The sequence below is a fragment of the Erithacus rubecula genome (genome assembly GCF_903797595.1).
Source record: "Erithacus rubecula genome assembly, chromosome: 6".
NCBI classification, from domain to species: domain Eukaryota; kingdom Metazoa; phylum Chordata; class Aves; order Passeriformes; family Muscicapidae; genus Erithacus; species Erithacus rubecula.
This window is the reverse complement of record NC_136688.1, coordinates 29,328,902-29,347,718: the sequence shown is the minus strand read 5'-3', so window position 1 is coordinate 29,347,718 and position 18,817 is coordinate 29,328,902. Positions and strand designations below refer to the sequence as shown.

At 36.8% G+C, this 18,817-nt stretch overlaps 1 protein-coding gene across 17 annotated transcripts in view; it reads left to right on the top strand.

The window, feature by feature from the left end:
- Nucleotides 1-18,817, top strand: part of GPHN (gephyrin) — a 272,258-nt gene that overhangs the window by 63,416 nt on the left and 190,025 nt on the right. For 14 of the 17 annotated variants that reach the window (XM_079309649.1, XM_079309645.1, XM_079309647.1 and 11 more), the window contains exon 2: nucleotides 18,448-18,526. In XM_079309649.1, coding sequence (XP_079165775.1) covers nucleotides 18,448-18,526 — 79 coding nt within the window. Of the gene's footprint in view, nucleotides 1-18,447; nucleotides 18,581-18,817 lie in introns of all 17 variants that reach the window. The other 3 variants (XM_079309652.1, XM_079309653.1, XM_079309650.1) reach the window with 1 other exon arrangement.

The following is an 18,817-nucleotide window of genomic DNA, read 5'->3' as shown; positions in this document are numbered from 1 at the left end:
TGACTGGTTATTTGGGGAGTGGGTCCAAATAAATTCATTCCTTTGCCCTTGTTATGATCTCTCTTTGGCAAGAAGTACCAAAAGAAGGAAAAGTAGGTGGGGGACCAGAACGGAATGGAATATTTATCTGCAGTATTTATTGTAGTTTTTGGCTAGCATTACTGCATGCCAGTAACTTACTTTCTACTACATTCAAGTTTTACCAGATGACTATCAATGCATTCAGAATTAATTTTTCTTTATGATGTATCCATTATTCTGTTTTACATTGCATTTCACCTTGAATCAAGTTAACTTCTGCACCAATCATGTTATTTTAGTCATGCTTGAAGAAAATTGCGTTACTATTATTTCAGGCTCTGCCTGAATGCTGATTGCTGAATGTTTTGTCACTCAGTATTTTTAGCTGAGGACAGTACCTGCTGTGTGGGTGGGAGTAGCCCAGTGGTCATGCAGTGGGGTGACTGTGGATGTTACCATCCACTGATGGTAACCAAATGAGAGACTGGAAACACCTACCCCTTTTTTCCTACCAACTTCTAAGAAAGAAAACCTGTAAACTTAGACAAGAAATATACTACAGAGGTACAACATGTTAATTTCTAGAGCACTGGTGAATGTGTGCCTGTGTGAATGCTTAGTCCCTGTGAAATCATAAATATCTCATACCAGCTTTTGTGAGTTATCTTACAGAAGGGACCAGTTACCTTTGGCTTTGGTAAGATAATTCACATAAATTAAGATTATAAATGTTGTCATTCATATGCAAGCGAGATATCCAGCTCTGCTGTTATTTTAAGATGAGGAGCTTTAGAAGGGAGAGTTTTCTATGCAGAAACAGCCTCTGGTGCTTACATTACCTATTTTGTTCTACTGCCTCTCCTCTATCTCCATCTCTTCTTATTGGTTTAGAAACTTGCTTACTGCCTTCTCTTTATTTCTTTTACCCCTTTATCCATTTATAAGATATGTAACTATTCATTATTTTACTGGGAATTGTTTCAGTGTTTTTCATGACAGGTTGTAATCATAGTTATGATTGCAGGTACCACTTCTGTCAGGTTTGAATGCACAGTCTTGGCATTAACAACTTAATTTTTGAAGAGCCTGTAAATCCTGAAATCCATCTTAATCTGAGATGTGTCCTTTACTTTTACAATTGTTGTTCTTGTGAAAATTACTTGTCTTTTGTGGTGTGTTCCACATTTTTTGTAATAATTAAACAAAGGTGCTAATGTCTTCCTTCCATGACTATTTTAGAGTTTTTGCCATGGTGTTAGGTGTTTTGGATCTTCTGATGAGCATTATTAAGAAAATATACATTATTTGTAATCACCAATTTTCTCCAATTAGTTGCATAGGATTGAATAAACACTTTGATTTCAGGGTTTAACATATTTTTCAGATTACTCTCAAAATTTTGTTTACATTTGGTATGGAAAGTAGTTGTTTGCAACATGTGACTTTAAAAGAAGAGTAGGAGTGTCAGAATTTTGGAAGTGCTGTTTCCAACTTCATTATATTAGTTGTTAGAATTTAATTTTTTTCCATAGCACAGGAAGATCCAGCCAATGATCTATTAAATTGTATGCACATATATTAAACTGTGTAGCTTATATAAAGATTGCATTCATATAGCATATCTAAAGTTGCATTCATAGTTGTACACAAATTTGATAGCACAGAAATTGTAAAGTGAATGCAGAGTGGGAAAAGAAGGTAATGGAAATTAAATAGATGACATGGGGGCCCATATAGCTTAGTTCTTATTTTTGTTCATTTTTTGTAATTTTTTTTTTTTTTTTTTTGTTTTCATTTTGTATTCTGCAGTATGGGAGGGAGATTTTATAGCATTCTATTTGGCTGTCATTAGAAAGACTGACCAATGAATAGCATGATAGAATAGCCACATTAATAAGGAAGAATAAAAAGAGAAACACCACAATTAAATCTTATGTCCCTTCAGAGATTTGGCACCTTTTGATCAGGTAGGCTCAGATGGACCCCAGGTGGGTTTTCTCACAGCATGCTGTGCAGATGCTGTTTGTGGAGAGATTCCTCTTCCCTATCAAAGTGCCTTTTATTTTGTGTAACAAGCAGTCATGTCTCATAAGAACCTGGCATGGCATTTGTCATGTCACCCACCAGTGCCACCTGGGGCATGCCAACAGGTTCCCTGCAGCACTGCTCATGCCAGCATATGGGCTTCTAAGTATGAGCCCCAGTAGAGTGTGCACTGCCAGTTCAGCATCCATAAATCCTCAAGCACAGTGTCTTCCACAGAGCTCCCAATACACTGCTTCCCTTGACAGGGGCAGGAAGATGATCTCTTCTGAGGCAAAGTACAGGAAAAAGACCTGCTGATAGCTTTCCAAGTGAAAATTTGGTGCAGCTAGCCAATCCTAATGCAGTTTGAGATTTTAATTTTGCAGTGGATTAGACATTGCTTGGTAGGAGGATGAAAAAGCCTCTATTGGCCCATCAGTGGTAGTTTTCCCTTGCCTCTACTCAGATACAGCTATAAACAGCTGCAAAAGGCTTCTAGCTTGTCTACCAGGTGTACACATTATTTTTAACATACAGATTTAAACAAAATTCTGCAACTTTGGCAACTCAATCCAAAACAAAAAGCACCAGGTTACTGACTGTGTCATGTGGCTCACTCTATTTTATTGTAATGTCTGATCCTTAGACCTGTCTGTAAACATGTAGCTTAAGGAGGTTTATGCTACTCTCACTGCATGTACATTGGTCCACACAAGCAGCAATTGTATCCCAGCTTATATTTTCTAAGCTGTTTTTGAGAACTTGCAGTTCTGAAAGCTCTGGTGAATTTAAAGTCTTACTGTGACTACTACTGCTCTTCAAACAGTCCAGAAGCAATACTTCAATCCCTGCAAAATCATTTATTAAAGGCATTTCTGAAGCATAACTATCAAATCCAAGGCACTACTCTGGCATTTTTTTCTGTTATGCAACAATTTTGGTGCTGTAGCAGTTTCAGTGTTTCCAGTTTTTTTCATCTTTCTTTACCTCGCATTTTTAGAAAGCAGCTAATTCATTGTGGTAGGGAATAGATTAAGAAAACCAGCAGCAGGCTAAAACAGTGAATAAAAGATGATGATATAAGAGCTGTGAGCAGCAAAACTTTTGGGAGCCTGCATCTGGAACAGAGATGTTATTGGTTGAATTCTACATACAGAACTCACTAAGTGTTCAAGGTTGGACGTATTCAAATTTCTTATTATTAATTTCTATTTTGTTATCTCATGTTAATGTTGTTTAGCATAGCACACTGTTAGGCAAACTGCTGAGTCGTGGTAACCAGTCTGCTTTTTGTGGAACCCATTGCCTTTTAGCTAAATAATAATATTGCATTAATAATGCCTGGAAAAGTTAGACATAAGCCCTTAAGCATTTTAATAATGCAGTGAAGGCTCTGAGGGTCACTCATTCTTTTCAGTCTGTTCTCTGTACAAGTCTTCCAAAAAGGCTCTTTAACAACTTGGAGGTGCAGTCTGAGCTCAGCATACCTAGCTTCTCAGCTGAAGTTTAGAGGTGATGTGTATGGTTGTTAACTGTTTTTGCCACAGTGGAGAGTGTACAGTGAGGATTAGATCTTAATTGCACCCACAGGCTTTTCTCAGGTGCTTATTCAAGACTATGAAGCAGAATCTCTGAGAGCTGCATTCTGTGTTTCTGTTGGAGAGTATTTTTCTTGTTTTGTAATGTAGGGTTAATACAAGGAACAAAGTAATCTTAAGAAATCCTTAAGACTACATAATACCTGGGGGGGTGGTAAAAGATGAAAATGTGGATTAAAATGGGGAGAATCCAAAGCATGTTACTAAATTGACTTTTGGAAAGTGTTACAGTAATCAAGTTGTTATACAAAGAAGGCTTTTTTTCAGCTCAGAATTTGTACTCTCACCCATCTTTTCTCCTTCTGTCTGAACAAGTGTTTTAATGCTTTCATGCATCCCAGGGTGTCTCGCTTCACAGCATGCTGCAATCACCTTGCCTTTGGCCCTAGAGGCTGAGGAGCCCTCTAAAAATAAATGGGAAAAGCCAGAAGCTGTCTCCTCAACTTAGCATTTTCTTTTAGCTCTGCTTAATGGCAGATTTTTGTTGGGTTTGGTCTCAGAATGGTGTCTCTCCAGCAAAAGCTTCCTCTGGCAGCTGCTGCCTGCTGCTTAGGGGCATCAGCTGGGATGCTGTGCACAGCTGCCTGCCCCAGAAGTGCCTGCCAGTGCCTTCTATGAGAGCTTTCTAACTGCTTGTCCTGTACAGAGTTGGCTGTTCAGCTACACATACGCATCACAAAGTGTCAAAGACCATGGTAATTCTGAAACTATGCTAAGGAAGTAAATCTGTTGGGTTTTTTCTTTACAGTTCTGTACTTAAAGAAAACAGGCTGGTAGTTGTGAAACACTTAAACCTCTGAAAATGCATAGGATAAGTAGAGGTGTTCTTTCCAAGCATGGATGTGCCACTGAAATCACAATGCTGAGATAAACACGTTGTTTGTTTTTATGACACAAATAGAAATGCCTTGTTCCATAAGAATATAGTTGGATGGGAAAAATATAGCACTTTGTTACTATAGAACTACAAAACAGGTATCTGATTGCTGCCACTGTAATACTGAATACTTGTGCTGGATATATTTAGGTTTTTATTTGTAGACACACCTGAGTTGCTTTTCCCATCCTTCATCCCAGCTGATGTCAGTGTTAATGTGCAGTTCAGCTCTAGAACTGCCCTTGGCAGACCTGTCAGTTCAGCTCAGGCTTAGCAACACTTCAGTGGTCTGGCTGGCTTTTGGAGGAGGTCTTGGTGTGTCCATCCAGTTCAAAGTATGACTGAAGTGTGTTTGTATTGGTGCTCATGTAAAGTCATTAATCTTTTAAATTTGATTTATAATTAGCAGCAGCAAGCTAGTTTAACTCTTTCTACCCTACTGTGGTGTCATTACATGTGAACTTTTAAAATAATTCAACTTCTTCAGAATCATAAGGGAAAACCCTTCTCAATGGGTATGCAGCACACTGTAGATTGTCAGTGGTTTCGGATGACATCTTTCAGAAATTTGAGTAGGCTTCACAACCACTTTCTGTGCCACACAAAGCTTTGAATTTTTTTTATTCCCTCCCCCCCCCCCCCAGATTTCAGGTTAATTTTATTATATACTGATCATGGATTAGGTTTAGTGATTTTGGATTTGTGTTCCAGGAGCAGCTGTCCATTTAGTCTCCTAGGAACATCCATTTGAACAAATTTCTTGCATCTCTCTTGGCAACAGCCATCTTGTCTTGTTTCTGCTCTTTTTTTTTTTTTAAGACCAAAAAAAAAAAAAAAGAAGAAAAGACTTTTTAGATGGTATGTGAAGATTTGTATAATCCTCACCCAAAGTTAAAATGGAAACACAGAAACTACTGTCCTTAGTATATGGAACTTGCTGGGTACAGAGAGTAGTAATTGGCAGCCCAAAGTCTAGTTGGAAACTGCTGACCTAGTGGTGTCAATACTAGCTCCAGTCCTGTTTAACATCATCATTAATAATCTGGATGTTGGCAGCAGGTTTGCAGGTGACACAAAATTGGGATGAGTGGTTGATATATTAGAGGGTTGTACTTCCATCTAGAAGGACTGTAAAAGCTGGAGAAATAAGCCAGCCAACTTCTCTGAAGCTGAGACCTACTGCTTTTGGTAAGAATTTTCATCATTCTAATTAAAATACTTGACAAATATGAAGAAAGAAGTTATTCTTAAGATTACATTAATAACTAACAAAATAACAGCAATGATTATTGCCTTTCCTCAGGAAAAGTAAATTTTCATTCCTGGGATTCTAAATTAAGTCCATTGAGATCCTGTACCCTAAGGCATGGATGTATCACATGTTTGGGAAGAAGAGGAAGTGCTGCCTTTTTCTCTTGGAAATGTAAGATGAGATTATTGACATACAGGCAGTTTTGCACATTTAATTGTTATTCATAGCTTTTACAAATTTTAGAGGACTATAACTGCAGATTTGACAGTGGGGTAAAAATATAGTATTCTTTTTAAAAGACTATGCACTGTTTTGGCTTTAGCAAATTCTTTAGAAGTTTGTAATACATATATTTGTATAGAAATGTTTTAAAGCAAGTAAGCCACACTTTGGACCCAATTTTTGGTTTCCCTGATATTTCCAACAACAGAGAAAAAGTATATGAAGTCTTGCAAAGTAATGAGGTTTTTAAAAAATGGTTGCATGTGAATATGTGTCTGTACAGAGAGGAGGAACAAAATAGCCAACCCTGCCCTGCAAGTCATTAAAATACCTAAAAATGTAATTCATGTATTTTCTGTTGAAGATGTCTAGTATCTTCAGCTTGTCAAAAAGTGTGCAATAAAATAAGAAAAGCAAGTTCACCAGTTATACCTTGTTCCAGCCCCCTTGCTCTGGCTCCCTACATTGTTCTTGATTTTAGGTCTGCTCTTCTGTAGCCATCTGTTCACTTCCTAAAATAGCACTACATGTGTCTTAATTTAGAACTTTTCTCGTTATCCATAATACATTTTAACTTCCCTTTGAATGATCGTCATTTTGATACTGAGTTTTTCAAAGCATTGCTGAATATGTGTATGTTAAGTGGTTAACATACTGCAACTTTACATTCATAATTGCACCAACATGTTTGGGTTCTCAAATATTAGAAATAATTCTTGGTTTTCAGTGTTTTCTGCCTTTCTAATTGTTTTGAATTGTTCTGAGTATTACTTCATTTGGAATTAGTGAAATGCTAAATTATAAATAGAGTAGCAAGCTGTAAAATTGTAGCGCAAAGTCACACAGTAATTCCAGCCTGATCCTATGTTTGCAGTGATTCAAGGTGATGTTCATGCTGCATGATTGATTGACTGCTGCTGGACTTGTGATGGGCTAGAACAGATGAGAGCCCTTTGTGAGGGCACTAATTTGCCTTTCCTCTCTCCAGTCATTGATTTGCCATGCTTTCTTATCTTTCATGTCTCTGATTTTTAAAGCATGTTTACTGTGTATGTTTGGCTGTCAGATTTTTGCTGTCATAGAAATGCTGAAAGCCTTATTCACTGTTGAAAATGATAAATGTTGATACTTTTAGAAGTTTAGTTGGTTACCTGTTCCATATTGATGGAACAGTTTTTGGAGGAGCAAAATGGCCTTGCTCGATGAACTGGTGGAGTTGCAAATGTGGGTGTTGGTTGTTTAATAGTGATTATGTTGACAGTTGTCACTAAGACATTTAGATTTTTTTTTTTTCCTCAGGTACTTAGGAACATATTCAATATCTGTTATGATTTCTTATTATACTTGTGCAAATATAGAGAAGTCATTAGTGGAATTCATGAAAACTGTGTGGCAAACATGGATGTCATGCATATCTATACACTTTAAGACCTTTTAAATTTTTTTTTTTAGTGACTACTGATTTTAAAAAGAATTGCAGAATAAACAAATTGTGCAATCCATTTGGTCTCCCATTTACTCAACAGCCCATTTAATGGAGAATTTAATAATGTTGTAGATCTCAGAATACACTAAAAAAGAAAAAACAACAAACAAATGTTTGATAGAGAAATGTTTTCTTCTCTCCCAGTTAAATTACCCTGATGTCTATTTCTATTTTTATAATCTCCAAATGGCTGGTTTAAAATGTAACAGCTCAAAGGTTTCAGTATGGACAAAAGTAATTATGTAATGATGGAAAACGAAAGGCAACTTTTCAATGGCATATACGATTTGTATCTATTTTTGTTGGCCATTTGTGAACCATGAGGATTACTGATGGTGCAGTAAAAAATAATAATCCTACCATTCTATCGTCCTTCCCCTCATTGTTGATCAAGCAAGAACTCGGAGCAAATAAGGCAAACCAGTATACATTTATGACTTGGAGTTTCAGAACACCCACAAAAACATTATTGTTGATAGGGCTGTAAGAGTGGCAGGAATTGAGGCCAGGCAATGGATGATAACCTTGATCCTTCCTCCCTAAGACAGCCGCCCGTGTCCACAGCACAAGGCGGATCCGAGCGCCGCGGTGCCAGCAGGAGAGACACCCAGCCAGGGAGCTAGGCTTGGGATTGCCTGGGAGCACTGCTCCTCAGGACTGCCTTGTTCTGCTGCTCTGCTCTTTGATTTACAGGGCTGCTGCCTTGGCTGGGTGAGTAGGGCAGGAACCAGGGAGGGAGAGCCCTTGGCAGAGTGCTCCATGTTGCCACATTACAAATGTGGCAACTGCTGGGTTCCTTCTGAACTGCAAGAAATCTTCATGGAGTGTTCATATGGGGTGTCATTCTCCTACAAATGCCAGCATGGCTTGGTGTGGTCCTGACAGCTGATTGATTGATTGAATTCATTGCCTGGATAAGCAAACATATGAGACATGACAGGCTGTATAGGCTTTAAAGATTTCTCCCATTTTGTTGCTTGCTGTAGGCTTAGAGTTAAATATAGTTAAAGATTTGGAATCAGCAAGCAGAGGGAACTAAAAGTTAAGAATAAGGAGTCAAATATCAGTGTGGCAAGATTATTTCCAGAATATCCAAATTTTTCCCAGTTCAGGAGAAGAAAAATGCAATGTTTACATTCACATCAAATGAACAGGGACAGCAATAAAATGACAATATTGTGTGCTGCAAAGGAGTTTTGGAAAAGAAGTGACTGAAAGACAAAGTAAAGTAAATCAGCATCAAGATAATGCCAAAAGTTATGTTTAGGTAGCAAAGACAAACAGGAGAAATAATGTAGGCTACCTAATGCATCAGTAATTCTAATTTCATTGCAACCAAGGAATGAAATTTTGAGCACAGCTAAAATACAGTAGCTCAAAAAAGAGTCCACTGAAAACAGAAAGATGGGAGCAAATGTGCTTAAACACTTGGAAGACCATTCACAGGAGGAAATAGTAGGCTACAGTTCTCTGGGCTTGTGTCAGATAAGGGTTGCTTAGGGCTGGAAGGCACTTCTATTGCTGCCTTACACTTGCTATTGAAGTAAACAAATTTTAAGTTAAAAAGTATACTTTATATGCAATTCATGATTTGCCACATAGAATTGTTGTTTAAAATACCTGATTGTAAAAGCATAGCAAGATTCCAGAAAGGGAATGAACAGCAAACTTCACCCTGTAATCAGGACCTGAAATCAAGGACCAGCAATCAAGACTTAGTAGTCTTGAATGTTGCAACTCTGTAAGCAGGCATAAAGAAATGTAAAGCATGCTCCTGGTATAATTTCTTAGCTTATTTTTAGTCTCCCTATTTTTATTTTCTGTATTTCAGGTTTGGTGGAGCATATGTTTCAAGTGGTACATGAAGCATGACTTGTAGTACTCTGGAATAATTTGAGATTGTAATTTTAATAATTAGTTGAATGAGTGAATGATGAAAACACTTAGCATTTAAACTGATTTTCAGGTTTTTCACAGCTCACTGAGATAACTGGCTCAGTTCCAACTATTTGCAGCTTTTTCAGCATCCTCCCAGCTAGAAGAAATGACAAGAGGTTTTGGTTCCCATTTTTGAAGTCTGTTCATAAGCATTCAGAACAGACAAATGAACCTTGAGATGAAGGATTGATGATGTCAGTTCTTTGAGCCAGTTGCATGAAAGGTGGTCAGCTCCAGGGCTGTTAAAATAGGCTCAGTTTATAAGCATAATGTTAAAACTTTGGGAAAAAGCTTACTTCAAATAAAAGGAAGGATTTAAGGGATTGGGGGTAAGGAATATATCTCTGTTTCTTTTAGAGTTGTTTCATGAACTATAGGCCTTCTGGTGAGAGATATCCCCTCCCAGGACACCTGAGTGGAACTTACCCCGTTGAGATCTTCACCACTGCTACCGCTAGAGACAGCAGTGAACAAAATGTAAACAATATTGAAAATCCTGGTGTTTTAGAGTCTGCACTTTCCTGTGTAGGATTTGGTACCAGCAGTTTTTCGTGGATGGCAGCTCAATGTTCTGGAAAGACCTATGGTACGTTTCCAGATCATTTTGTAGAAATGGTTTCCCACTGCTTGTGATAATTGCAGAGCCCTGGGAAGGCAGCAAAAATCTGAAACAGCATGACTAGTTCAGCTTTGTGTGAATGTGACTGTATTTCTTCCAGGAGCTTGAAGGTTCTCTAGATGCCTTTATGCCACTGCAAATCTGAGCTAATAAACCTTGTCACAGCTGAGTTGGCACCATGTGAAGTTGGCTTAGGTGTATCTGTCTTGACGTTTCCTGACCAAGCTTATACAGTGGCATTAGAGTGCATACAGTCAGTGAGTGTTGATCAGGTTTTCCTATATGTGCCTTAGTGCTAGTCCTGCTGTATCCAAGCTGGTGCTGGTGGTGCTAATGTGGTATCTCTGCCTTATGGTCTAGATTTACCCAGGCTCTTCAATTCCAACAGCTATTTTGCCAATCAAATGCTGCATCTGGGCAAGTAAAACCTACCAGAAAGTGTTGGGGTGAACCTGCTGAAGAGAACGAGCTCTATTGATTGATATTCCTTAGTGATAACTGCAGGGCTCTTTCTCTCCACTACCTGAGGTATTATTTTACTTCTGATAGTAGAAAGTAGATTTTCAAAAAAGAAAACAATATGGAGGTATACTTTTTAAATAGGCAGTAAGATTTATTGTAATGCACTTTGTTTTGGTTGATCACTTCTGCTCTTGGGTGTTTGTTGCCTTTTTTTTTTTTTCCTAGGTGGAGTTAAAAATCACTCCTTAAAGTGTTTCTATTTTGAAACTGTTTTGTACTGCTGCTAGTTTTAAGGAGGCTTAAGGGTACTAGTACAAAAAAAATATCTTAAGAAGTGCTTATGTTTTGGACAAAGAGGAGCTGTCCTATTTTTAAGGATTATTGCAAGTGCTTTTTATAATACTGTTTTTTTTCCACTTTCATGAAGAATTTTCCCATAAATTATCCAGAATTCACATTTAATGAATTGAAAATTCTAAACATATGGATATAATTTACTTCATAATGAGATTTAGGGAAAAATAGAGTAGAACAGTTACATTGTCATCTAAACAGTATTTATTTATACTAAATATATTAGTAGTTTTATAAAATTATTTTTTACTCATTCTCATTTTACCTTATTAAATTATACTGACTGGTCTGTATGCATTTAGTTGTGCAGCGTGCAAAGAGGAGTGTTGTTCCAAGCCACAGTGTGAATTTTCTTAAATCCTGTCATTATTGAATGATGCAAGCTTGTGGTCACAGGTCCCTCATACTGAGCACTCACTGGAGTGGTTCACATAAATGCAGTTTTTATAGATAGAATATATCATTAGAAAAATGGAATACAGTTTTTCATGTGATTCTTGGGGCTCTTAATCAAGCTGGCAGATATGTGAAATGTGTTAGCATCTTGCATTGGCATACTTTGTCATATTTAAAAGTGCTTCGAGCTGAGGTTGATTGTATACTTGATCTGTGTACTCTGCAACTGAGGATCCATTTAAGATATTAAAATGGGCCTATATAAGATGCTGTATTGTTTCAAGTGTTGTTAACTGAGAAAGTAAATGTATTATTTTCCTGAACTAAATAACATGCGACAAAACTAAGTTTAGAGAGAAGAATTTTATCTTTTTTGAGGTGTTGAAAAAACGCAGACATCCTCTAAAGAAATCAGAAAAGCTGAAAATCAATATCTCCTTGTAAAGACTGCCCTTTAGAGGAAAGATTCTTGACATCTGCTAGAGGTACAGCTGTTCTAACCTCTGATGGAACTGAAAATTTCAGACAAGTCTGAAATGACTTACTACTCTTCAAAGGTTTTACCTCTTCCCCTCTCTTGGATGTGCTTGCCTTCTATACTTCCCATCCTGGAATTTTTTATGGTTTTATAGTGAAAGGAGGAATAACACAAACTTCTTACTGGAAATAAGTGTTGGAGAAAAAAAACCCAACCCACACAAAACACAAACTAACTTATCTCCAATAACAAGAGCCCAAAGAAAAAATCCATCAAGTGCTTAGTATTCCTAGCTTCAAGGAACTTAATTTTTTTCATTGGGTACAAACAATTAGAGGTATTGCTAATGCTGCATCTCTGAAGAGTTGAATGTCTTCAATGGTTTGTTCTTTTTCTGAAGTTCACCTAATCACTGCAGGATCACATTGACAGTGGGAAGAAGTTGAAACTCAAGCTTGTTAAATATTAGATTAAAACCCAGTGCAGAATTTATAACCTAAGGCTGCACAAATATTGTAAAATTTAAATGATAAATCATTTGAGAGAGGCATAACCCACTAGACTAATGGATACACAGAAAAAATGCCTTAACATTTAATTGCTGTTGGAAAACGGGAGAAACCCTGGGGAGGTTTAGAAGTTCATAGCTTTCAGAAGAACTCTAACATAGATTTTACAGCATTAGCTACTGTGGTGCAGAATGCTTCAGGTCTTCAAGAACAATTTCCGTATCATTCAATGTATTAAGTCTGTTGAGAAAGAGTGTGTGTGCTTTCCTTGCCCTTACTGTTCTTATAGAAGAATTATATGTGAGGGTTCACCTCTCTAACTCTTCAAAAATTTATGCTCCATTTTTAATGATTTCCTTACAGTTATATTTCTTCTGCAATACTATTTTCCCTCTGATATTTGTTTTGCTGTTGTATTTCCATAAACACACTAGCAGCTACCATCTAATGCTTTTTTTTTAGTGAAGCTATTCAAGAAAGGTCTTTTCACTTTCCCTGAAATCTTACTTTTCTATATAATTACAACAGTCCTCCTTTACATTGGATTTGTAATTGACATTACTGCTTCTCTGTTTTTTAGAAAAAGAAAAATCATAGATTCACATGTCTAACTTATATTTCTGGTTTATGATCAACCTGTTTTTCAGTATGTCACCTGAACCTTTCCCTTCTGTTGTCCAGTGCCTTAGTTCCTTTTTTACAATAGTGTGTCTTTGTCAATCTGTGAGGATTCCATTCTGGAGTTATATGGTGATAGCAAATGGCATTTAGATAACAAATTCTTAGGAAATCAGCCTGCCTTATTTCTGCTACTCACGGGCAACATTTTCTTGGCAATTATAAGCATTTGCAGTTTGCATGGACATTTGTAGTTCTTTTTATTCTGCAAATACGTCAGAGATTTGTGTGCAGATATGCAAATGGTATAAGTGCTGCTCTGTAAATTAATTTGCTGTCTTCTTTGATAGATCTGGGGAAGGTGCTACAAAATTTCTGTAATGTGCCATCTGTTTTATGTATGTTTTCTGGTTGGCATGCACTCACTTGAAAAATGTGACTGTAGCAGAGAAAAAAAAGCTGTGTTATTTATCTCTGGTGTCATTGTCCATGGAACCCCTAAAATGTCTTAAAATCATTTTAATATTAAGGAAATCAATCTTCTGGTGCTTTCTCCTTCCTTTGCCTTCTGTAAAGTATGCTGTACAAGATAGGAATTCTATGTTTGCAGGAGAACAGGCTTTTAAAGAGATGTTTTGAGGTCTGAAAAAAAATTGTTACCTTCCTATATCTTAAACCCTAAGCTTCCCTAGCAGAATTTATTTCCTAAAGTCAACAAGATGTAGGTAAAGAAGGTGCTTGCTGCCTTGTGTGTATGTTTGGGCCCATAAAAACAAGTTAGTTGAATTCTGAAATGTTTGAATGCAGTATATGGAACAGAACCACCTGAATCTGGAATGAGACTTCTGAATAATGCTTGTTGCAAGCAAAACCAGACTGGAATACAACACCATGCTAGACCAGTACTTTTCAGAACATCCCAAGTATACTAAATATTTTTTTATTTATTAATTGCTGAATATGAATGTGTTATAAAACCTAAATACATAAGTGAGCCTATGAAAAGAGGAGTAAGGTAAAGTCTTGTCAAAAATACTATTGCAGATGAAGAGATCCTAAGAAAAAGACCTAAACTTAAGAGATACTATCACTAAAAGACAAAAATGTAAGAAACTGGTGTCTTATACTTCAGTGCATACTGCTCAAGGTTGTAGTAGCCCATATATTTGGGAACTAACAGTGCATCAGTGACTGCCTTCAGGAGTGTAACATTTTTGTTGTCAAGATGATTTTTATCAACAAGTAGTCACAACTAATCTAAAAGCAGTTCTGAATTCTGGGAACCAAGAGGAAAATCTGGCAAGTAGTAGTTTTCTGTAATTGCATATTTAGATATGGCAGATGTAAACTTAATAGTGGATTTTCTTTACCGAAATGTAAGTATTTGTTCACTTTTTGAGGGTGGTTATTGGATTTTTTTCTAGATCACATAAAATTGAAAATCACTGTTATCAGCTGTAGATTTGGAAGTGATTTTATCTAAAGAAGGCTCTTCTTTACTTGGAGTACTCTCTGTGATGTAAGAGATTAAGTGACATTTTTAAAGACCTACATGGTTTTCAAATTGTAGAACATCTTAAAAATAAAATAAGGATACATTTCTCAATAGATTATGACTTGCCTGTACTTGAAGAAAATATTAGTTTGCCTTGTAGTTAAAGAACTTCTCCTTTTGGAAATCAACTGGCTAATTATCTATTTCTCTTCAGTATGGTCTCATTTAAAACTCTGTTAAAGAAAGCAAAGGGAAAAAAAAATCACATGGACAAATTTAGAAGTTCACAAATGCCAAGTGGGAAGGCTTCACAACTGTAAATTGGATGTTTGCACATTAGAGTGTGAATGCTGATTTTTAACCTTTCCATCAGGAATTTTGTACGCTGTGTAATTGACAGGTGAGAACTATATTCCCTTATTATCTTCCTACCTCTGTTACTTCCTGGGCACAAGACTAGACAGGGGTCAGAAACAGAGCATCAGTAATAGAAACCAGGAGCTGGAAGTAGGATGAATGTTGGGAAAATTTGAGCTATTGCTGAATCCTGTTTGCTTTGATATGTGTAGCAGCTCACTTGGAAGTCAAACTGTTCAATGCATGTTTAGGGATTTTGCCTTACTGTGATGTTTTTCAGACTATATGTTTAGTTCAGTTGATGCTGGTGATATTTGTGCCAATATTTGGTGTGTTAAGAACATTTCTGGCACCTTGCATACTGTCATTGTATGTGCAATACTCCATGGAGCAAATGTCCTTCAGGGTGTTATTTTTGTTGTCATTTGCCATGTCTCTAAGGAAGTACCAGTGGGGGATGTACTGCAGACCAGAGGCTCAGCCACTTGATGTGTGTGTACAGAGAGCAGCTGACAGTTCTGGATCTCTCCAGAATCCATCCACTCAACAATGCTTGAAATACTGGCTTTTATAAAGTTGTGAAGGGTTAAAAAAAATTAGTTTTGAAGCAAGATAATAAAACCCTGTGTGGGTATTGTGTTCATACAGATGTCCTGTGCTTTGGCTGTGCTTGACAGAGAAGTTAGACATGGCCCGTGGCTGTGATGCAAAGATTTCTTTTACGTTTTCTTCCCTCAAATCTTAGAGCACCATTGATCACCCTTATATTATCATTATAGTTTCACTCTCCCGTTTAAAATAAATAGCTTGCATTTCAACTAGGGTATATGTTATTTTTTTAAGTATGTGCTGTGTTGACTTAAAGTCTTCTAAGCTGTGAGAAATAGAGTACCTGCTCTGCTTGTTTGCTTCCACCTTGCATTTATTGCTGAACATTTGCTTTATTTATTTATGGTGAGAGTTTGCAAGGATGTGAAGGGGCATGGCTGTGCTTGTATGCAGACCAACTTCTTATTCCTGCCTATTCAAATGAATTATTTCCACTCCCTGGAAACTCTCCTGTTTTATTGACAGTTATAGTCAAATGTTAGTATTAACTATTGGAATTCTTGATTAAGAAAACATTAAAACATTTATCTGAAGCATCTGCATTTTTGAAATCTGGCTAGAACAGTATCCTAAGGAGAGCCTTGCTTATCAGTTTGCAGCTTTACATTGTTCAAACTCTCCTACAATCCAAGAAGAAAACCAGGGAGGCCAGGTTTATACATTTTTCAAAGTCTGTAACTATTTGATGTTGAGTTAGGTGTTTTTTTGTTTTTTTTTTTTTAGCAAATAGTTTTATTGCTGAGGTCTGCAAGTAGAGGGAAGGTTTGCAATTTTAAAAATTAATTCATGGAAAGTGTTATAATATTGGATTTATGTTGAGACAAGTAAAACAAACGCTGTCTCTGGTGAATCTAGGTATTTTAAACATTTATTTGAAACACATTTTGTGTGTTGAGCATCATGAGTTACAGATGAATAATGGCCAGTTTTGCTGATAAGATAATTTTATGTTGTCATTTTTCATTTCCCCTTTAAAAAACTTTTGAGATAATAGTACTTGTTTCCTCAATTATCACTGTGACTGCTTTCCGTGAGGAGATTGGAGGAGACACTAGAGAAACGCAGCATATTTAGATTAAATATTTAATGCTTTAAAAATGTTTGATTTGTCAATAGTGAAAAAACAGTGTTGAGCATAATTTGTATTCATGATGTATTGTTTTAGCAAAGGAGTATGTTGATACATTGGTAGTGTAGGATTTATGACAAGGCTGTAGGTAAAATGTTCTGTTTGTTCTTTTGTTGCCAAACTTGACAAGAAATATAAACTATCAAATACCAATGTAGGTGGGAATTTTTTCTCTCCTATGAAATCTAGTATGTAGTTGTTTGTGAATCTGCTGAGCTTGGAATCACTCCTTTAACTCAAGAGTTGAGATCTAGTCAGGGGTCTTGGGTTCAGTGTAATAGGTGGGGATGAAAATGAAAAATTCCCGAAGGCTCAAGGACTCAGAGCGTCCCTGGAATTGGGGATGTGCTTGTGAACTCAGCACAGGAACTTTCAGTTTGTTATAGAGGCAGTGATTCTATTGTCATGGCAGGAACAAGCTGAGAGTCTGGGCTTAGTTAGCACAGGTAGTTGTTTAAGATGAAGATCTGAGACAAGTGACCCCTTGTGACAGGCTGATGGCTTTCAGTGATGGTGTGCAGCGAGCAGCTACTGGGTGCTGTTTTCAGAGACAGTGGTAAGAGAAGCTTGGGATATCAATTGGTTATTACAGTGTTGAAGTGGATGTTTTGAACACTTGAAAAATACCTCTTACAGTCATAAACTGTCAGGCTTTATCTGAGGGCCAGGCTAGTACCTGTTCATCAGCCACACCAGCCTCTTCTAGGATGGTTTCTTCCAATGCTTGTCCTTCCTTCCCAGCAGACTTAACGGGTTTCACACTTGTGAGATGCATTGCCAATGAGAAGTACTAGTAGAAACATTTTGCAGTTTTGTAGTATGTTAGGTAGGTCTGTCACTGTATGTGTTGTAATCTGTGAAAACAATGTATTTTGGGAATGATTTGCATTTTCTTGATGCTGGTGATGCACATGAATACTTAGAGATGTAAATTAGGGAGAGTCTTTTGCATTTAGAGAGAAAGAAGTAGGAACACTTGCTTTTGCAGATGATTTTAAATACATCCCTGTTCAGCAAATGTGAGGCTGTATTCTGTGTTGAATGAGCAATAATGCATTTCTTCGTAAACTTTGTCTCCCAGATTACCTTGCCCATTAAGGGAAATTCACCCTTGCACTGGTTTTTCCATATCACATCCTTTGCGTCCTTCAGAAAGTTTGCTGTAGTCAGAAATAACTAATTCCTTTAAACTGATATTGCATTGTTCTAAAAGCATTTGTACCACTATTCTTTTTCCACCTCTCAAATTGACTGTGGTATTATTTAAGGGAAATGAGATGGCTTTTAGGATTGGGGTACATGTGCTGAGAGACATAGCCAAGAGAAAAAATTTGTAGTTTGAGGTTTAGGTCTCTTCTGGCTTTTTTTTTTTCTTTTAATTAGTGAGGAAAATGAAATCACACTAAGACTCTTTTAAACTTCCGTGACATTTACTGTAATTTCAGTTATTACAGTGACTAGCTGCTTTACATGCACTTTATAAGTTATTTATAAGTTGCTTGAATAAATTTTTACTCTTAATTACTTGTTTTGGTTATTGCTCATATTAAACATTTTTGCTAACCCCATGAATAACTATGGACTTGAATATACAGTAGCTCTCACTGTTTCTGATTAAGTATATTGATCAGTGCATGATTAAAGACTGTCCTGCTAAGTGTATGGATAAGTGTTTATCTGTGCATCCACTGTTTGTGTTTGAGACTTCCTGTGCCTCCAGGTGGACAAGAAGTGAGGACACCACCTGAACTTGTACAGGTTATTTCTGCATAAGCTGTGATACAGTGTTCTTCACTTTCCATTGAGTTGACTTATCTTTGAATTAGGTGGAACCTCAATGAAAATCAGACTTTATATATGAATGTTCAAATTCCACCCAACGCCAAAAAGCATTTTTAGTTAATCAAAAGAACTGTGTTCCATTCTTAAATTTCCACCTATTTTTTTCTTATTTTATTTTGTTTGTTTTGTTTTGTTTTAATTTTATTTCTATTTTTTTTAGTGAGTGACAGTTGCTTCAGGAACCTTGCCGAGGATCGTAGTGGGATAAACCTTAAAGATCTGGTCCAAGACCCTTCTTTGTGAGTATCTGGCTCTTATTGCTAAGCAAAGAAAAGCTGCTTCCTGATATCCTTGTGAGTAGTTTTGTAATTATATCAAGAAGTAGTATGATGGAGTACATATAATGGTTAAGTGGTTTATGCTTACCAAGTTGTTAATCTTTAATACAAGAAGGTATTATTGAAACTACTTTGTTTTTAATGTAATTCTGTCCATGAAGTAACATCCAGAGAGCAGCACATATAGAAAAGGGTGCAAATCATAGGTAACAGATTGTGCATGCTGGTATTTCTATAGTGGACTTGTATGCA